The sequence below is a fragment of the Mandrillus leucophaeus genome, unplaced genomic scaffold, assembly GCF_000951045.1.
Source record: "Mandrillus leucophaeus isolate KB7577 unplaced genomic scaffold, Mleu.le_1.0 Scaffold189, whole genome shotgun sequence".
NCBI classification, from domain to species: domain Eukaryota; kingdom Metazoa; phylum Chordata; class Mammalia; order Primates; family Cercopithecidae; genus Mandrillus; species Mandrillus leucophaeus.
Window position 1 is genome coordinate 1,109,050 of NW_012101909.1, and position 6,165 is coordinate 1,115,214.

Genomic DNA, 6,165 nt, shown 5'->3' on the forward strand with positions numbered 1-6,165 from the left:
CAGAGCCGGGAGACGGGGTAGATCGGTCGGTCAGCCTGGGTCGACCTCTAGTCCAACGTAACCCAAGACACCTGTGCGCCGGGTGCAGCCAGGGTTAGGGGTGGGGCCTGGGCTCCGGGAAGGGGGCGGGCCCGCCATCCTCCAGTGCAAATGCGTCCCGGAGTGGTTTGTCCTATGTTGCGGCCCGTAGAGGCTCCGAGTCACCGCCTCTTCTCCGGGAGTGGCGGACATTCGATCATGTGACAGTCCGGAGGCCAGAACCGGGCAGGTTGCGTGAAGCGCAGGGGTTTCACAAAAACAAACGGTGACGGCGCCGCAGCAGGGTCTATCTATGGCCGAGGCGGTGAAGCCCCAGCGCCGGGCCAAGGCCAAGGCCAGCCGGACTAAAACAAAGGTGAGGATCTCCCCACCCTCCCGAGGCTCTGGCAGTGTACTGTGTCTCCCTGCTCCTCTCTTCGGCCTCCCCAGCCAAATCTACTCCCGTTCCCTAAGCCATCTGCATCCTCTGCCTCCACCTTTCAATATTTGATCCCACCACCCGTTGACATCCGCCCTTCTCCTCCATTCCTTCTCCACACCTCCGTGCCACACTCTGTCAGGACCCCATTTTTCCTTCTCCCTCCTGTGACTTCACTGGCCTCTTCTTTTTCACCTCTCTTCTTGGCCTTCCTCACCTGGGTCTGGTTTCCTGCTGTGAAATAATTTTTCTCTTTCCAGCCCCATCGTTGACTCTCTTTACTCCTTTATATCCTAGAACATTTTCAGTCACTGCCATGCGTAAAGAGGGAAGGTTCCTCTCCTCCACGCGGAGAAGGTACCTTTGGCAGAACTTTATAAGTAGACTAGTGATGTGCCATTTCTCATCACTTTGAAAGTTCAAGATGACATTGATGCTGCCTCTGTTTATTTCTTATTATCTTGATTGTTTATAAGGGGCACGAATGGCTAGAAATTAACCCAGGGCGGGACTCACACAATAGGGAAGTATTTGGATTTTCTGGGTTTCCTGTATTAGACTACATGTGGTATTAGAGTGATTTTAAGTTGATTTGTCTGTAAGTGCAGTCTGGATTTTCATTTTGTTTATGTGTGTGATATATATATATATGATATATATATGTATTATATATGATATATATGTATTTTATATATATGATATATATGTATTTTATATGATATATATGTATTTTATATATATGATATATATGTATTATATATATATATATTTTTAGACGGAGTCTCGCTCTGTCGCCCAGGCTGGAGTGTAATCTCGGCTCACCGCAACCTCCGCCTCCTGGGTCGGAGTTACTTGGGAAGCGATTCTCCTGCCTCAGCTTCCGGAGTAACTGGGATTACAGACATGCGCGACCACACCCGGCTAATTTTGTATTTTTAGTAGAGACGGAGTTTCTCCTTGTTGGTCAGGCCTCAAACTCCTGACCTCAGGTCATCCGCCCCCTTAGCCTCCCAAAGTGCCCGGATTACAGGCGTGCGCCTCCTGGCCCGGCCTGTTTATATATATTTTCTAAGATGATCAGATCAAATGCTGCTCCCGGATGGCCAGACCTCATAATTTTGGCTTACCTGAAACAGAGTTTACATTTGGGAAATAAGGAGGATGGTATTGCAAGTGCAGGACATTTTTTTCCCCAGAAGTGGGTGGTGTTCCAAAGCAGGTGTAATTTAAACATGATACTGTAATCCGATTTTCTCATGGGAACAAGGTTTTAACAGGAGGCTGGTGTTCATAGGTACCATACCTAATAGACTGTAAATTACTTATGTGGATTTCTTTCATTATGATACTCTTTTTTTTCTTTCTAACTTTCATTTTAGGTTTAGAGGGTACATGTGGAGGTTTGCTACATGGGCAAATTGCACGTCTTGGTGGTTTAATGTGCAGATTATTTTATCACCCAGGTAATGAGTATAGTGCTTGACAGGTGGTTTTTTTATCCTTACCGTCTTCCCTCCTTCCACCCTCAAGTAGGCCCTGGTATCTATTATTCCCTTCTTTGTGTCCATGTGTACTTAATGTTTAGCTCCCACTTATAAATGAGGACATGTGGTATTTGATTTTCTGTTTCTGCATTAATTTGCTTAGGATAGTTGCCTCTAACTGCGTCCATGTTGCTCTTGAGGACAAAATTTTATTCTTTTTTATGTCTGCGTAGTATTCCATGCTGAGTATTTACCACGTTTTCTTGATATGACTTTTTAAAAGGCTGTAGTGGAGTTAGACACATTGGTGTATCCATGTCTGTGAGGAGTTATTCTGGGGAGAAAGTCATTTTGGTATCGACTTTCAGGAATTTTGTTTGTTTTTTTTGAGTCAGAGTTTCACTTTTGTTGCCCAGTCTGGAGTGCAGTGGCGTGATCTGTGCTTACCACAACCTCTGCCTCCTGGGTTCAAGCAATTCTCCTGCTTCAGCCTCCTGAGTAGCTGGGATTACAGGCATGCCCCACCATGCCTGGCTAATTTTGTATTTTTAGTAGAGACGGGGTTTCTCCATGTTGGTCAGGCTGGTCCCCAACTCCGGACCCCAGGTGATCTGCCCACCTCGGTCTCCCACAGTGATGGGATTACAGGCGTGAGCCACCACACCCCGCTCAGAAATATTTTTAAGAGAAATGCTTTTGCATTGTATTGGGTTGGTAAAGAACTATCCAGGTCCAGGAGGAAGAAAAAAGCCATTGGCCAGCTATGCATAAGATCCCTAAACCTGCTTAACAATGAGACTACCAAAAAAAAAAAAAAAAAATTATACCTATCCAGTGAAGAAAAAAAAAATCCCCGAACCTAGAATGCAGTAGTGCATAACACAGAAATGTTAGTTATCTATGAGAGCGGAATCTTAAGTCTTAATCTCTAGTTTTTTTTCCCCAATATATTGATGAAACTAAAGCCTCCAGGGGTGAAATTATTGCTCAGTGTCATGCAGTTAGTGAGAGAACTCAGGTTAAAGGCAGAAATCCTGACTCTCAATCCAGGAGCTTAATAGTTATTTCATATTTCATATGTCTTTTGTCTTTCCATAGATAGAATGTTGCAAATACTTTAAAGAGAGTCTGTTAAGGGGATTCCCTCATAAGTTATTTTGTTTAAAACAGAATTTCTAAATTAAAAAGTTAAAAATCTTAAGCTTTTGGATCCATCATGAAAAACCAATTGATTATATTTTTTTATCCATCTTAGGCAACTTTCCTATACAAACATACGTTAATTTTTTTTTTGTTGTTAAAGTTTATGAAGAGGCCTTTATTTCAGAGGCATTTTGTCAAACCAAAAATCCTTGACATCTGCTTTTGCCCACACTCTAAATATAATCATTCACTAAGCCTTGCCAATTGCATTTTCTAAATATTCTTTTGATTCTGTGCATTTCCTCTCCATCCTAACTACTATGACCTTACTCCAAGGACGATTGCTTCTAAACTGGCCTCTTTACATTCATTCTTGCTGCCCATTCTCAAAACTGAGCTGGATATATATTTTTCAAAACAAAACTGATCAAGTTACTCTCCTCAAAATCTTTCAAAGGTTTCCCATCACTCAGAGACTGGAGTCCAAAGCATAGACTAAGGGCTCTGTATGATCTTGCCTCTGTCTTCCTCCTCAGCCTCAGTTCTACCACCACTCCCACCATTCTCCCTTTTCTTTTCTTTTTGAGACCGAGTCTCACTCTGTCGCCCAGGCTGGAGTGCAGTGGTGTGATCTTGGCTCACTGCAACCTCCGTTTCTTGGTTCAAACAATTCTCCCGCCTCAGCCTCCTGAGTAGCTGGGATTATGGTGCCTGCCACCATGCCGGGCTAATTTTTGTGTTTTTAGTAAAGACAGGGTTTCACCACGTTGGCCAGACTCTTCTCAAACTCCTGGCCTCGGGTGATCTACCCGCCTCGGCCTCCCAAAGTTCTCTTTTGATTCTTAACCTTTATGTCCTTTATGTCCTTTCCTGCTTCAGGACCTTTGCCTGTGTTGTTTCCTCTGACACCCCTTCCTGTCCCTCTTTACCTAGCCCACTACTCATTTATGAGGTGTCAGCTAAACAGTACTTTGGCAGAGAAGCTTTTTCTCATCTCCCTGGTGTCACTGCCTCTCCAATAGCACTCTTCTGCCCTTTGTGCCACTCATCTCATTTGTGGTTACTTTGTCCACATTTCTCTTCTCCCTTAGATTTTGAACTCACTGAGGGAGGGACCTGTCTTGTTCTCAGTACCCTTCACAGCCTCTTTGTCACTTGATAATGTTCATCGAATGATGAAATAAATGCCAGTAAGGAAGAATATTTCCAAGCATGGTCACTCAGAAGAATTTAATTAATTTCCTCTGACTAGTATGAGAAAATGGATGAAAAATGTCCATGACACCAGCAAAGCCCCTATCTTTGCCAATCTAGAAAGTTAATTCTTCTAGAATAAAACAATCTAAAAAGTTATTATTTTTTTTGGAGTAAATTGATGCACTTGTTAGTGCTGGTTATAGTTCAATTATGGTTATAAAGTCCGGCATTAATGAAACCTTTACCATCTGTAGTATAATTTGGCAACTATTTTGGGAAGCACAAACTGGTTCAAAGTCTCAGTTCAGGAAGTGGATAGTGTCATGTACTGTTGCCTTTAGACAGTTTGAGTGGCTTCTGGATTTTACCCAGCAGCTGACCTACATTCCTCAATGTTAATCATCTGGTAGCTAACCTCTGCTGATAGGTTATGGTTAGGTATGTGGTGCTTATTGCCTGATGCCTAAGAGATAGACCCAATAATGTTTTCATTTCTTTATTATCATTCTCTGCTATAAAATCCCCCAACTCTTGATAAATTATAAGTTAAGTACAGTAGATTCTTAGATTTGGACTTACTCTGCAGAAGTAGTGCATTTTATAGGTTTTTTTTTAACAGTTAATATTAAATTCTGAATGCCAACAACTTTTTAATAGTGAGAGCATCCGGTAATTGCTAAGGACAGACAGATGTGTCCCAGAAGGTCACAGGAAAAACCTTTAAATCCCCGTCTCCCTTGTGCCATGCCTAGATGATTGATTTCCACCTCTAGTCCCTTTCTACCAGGAGTGGTTATTGGCGTGAAATTGGGGATGCTGCATAGTACTATTTAGCTTCTTTTGTGTCTCCTAAAAGCCATTCATTTATTAAACAAACACTCATTGATCACCAGTTATGTTCCAAAAACTATTCTAGGCTCTTGGGATGTAAAAGAGAAAAAAGCCCAAAGAACTTGGCTTTAGTGGAACTTAACATTCTAGAGGGAGAAGACAAAAAACAAGCAAGCTAAACAAACAAAAATCCATGAAGAAGAAAATATATCATGCTTTATAAGTGCTATGGAAAAAAAGAAAAAGAACAGGTTGAAGAGTTGGGGAGTACTGGTTAGAGGTTAGGATGGGTGGTCTGGATAGTTGTTTTTTTTTGGGGGGGGGACAGAGTCTTACTCTTGTCACCCAGGCTGGAGTGCAGTGGCGTGATCTTGGCTGACTGTAACCTTTGCCTCCCAGGTTCAAGCAATTCTCCTGCCTTAGCCTCCTGAGTAGCTGGGATTACAGGCACCCACCACCACGCCCGGCTAATTTTTTTTACTTTTAGTAAAGGTTTTGCCATGTTGGCCAGGCTGGTCTCGAACTCCTGACCTCAGGTAATCTGCCCACCTCGGCCTCCCATAGTGCTGGGATTACAGGCATGAGCCACCACGCGCGGCCAGGCTAGTTCTTATTGAGGGTGACATTTAAGTAAAGACATGAAAGGGAAGAGATAGTTCACTATGTGGATATTGGGGGAGAAGTGTTTCAGGCAGAGGGACTAGCCAGGAAAAGGCTGTCTGGCGGTGGCATGCCAGACATGTCCTAGGAACTGCAAGGAGGCAGTGTGGTTAGCGCGGAGTGAGTGAGGGGAAAACAGTAGGAGATGAAGTCAGAAAGGTAGCAGAGCCCAGTCATGTCGGGCCTTGCATGAGCTTTTACTCCGAGTGACATGGAATCAACACAGTGTTTTGAGGAGAGGAATGACATGATTCCACTTGTGCTTTAAAGGATCACTGTGCCTGCTTTTTGGAGAATAGACTGTAAGGGGGCAAGGGTAGAAGCAGAGACCATCTGAGACTATTGCAGTCACCCAGGCAAGAGGTAATGGTGGCTTGGGCCAGGATCGTCAGA

General features: G+C 43.5%; 1 protein-coding gene across 1 annotated transcript in view; it reads left to right on the forward strand.

Moving 5' to 3' along the window:
- The first annotated feature begins 229 nt into the window (after positions 1 to 229).
- The window catches only part of EPG5 (ectopic P-granules autophagy protein 5 homolog (C. elegans)), a 149,680-nt gene continuing 143,744 nt past the window's right edge, over positions 230 to 6,165 (forward strand). Inside the window, exon 1 of the mRNA XM_011978099.1 lies at positions 230 to 394. Within this exon, the coding sequence (XP_011833489.1) occupies positions 332 to 394 (63 nt within the window). The 5' untranslated portion in view covers positions 230 to 331. The remainder of the gene's footprint in view (positions 395 to 6,165) is intronic.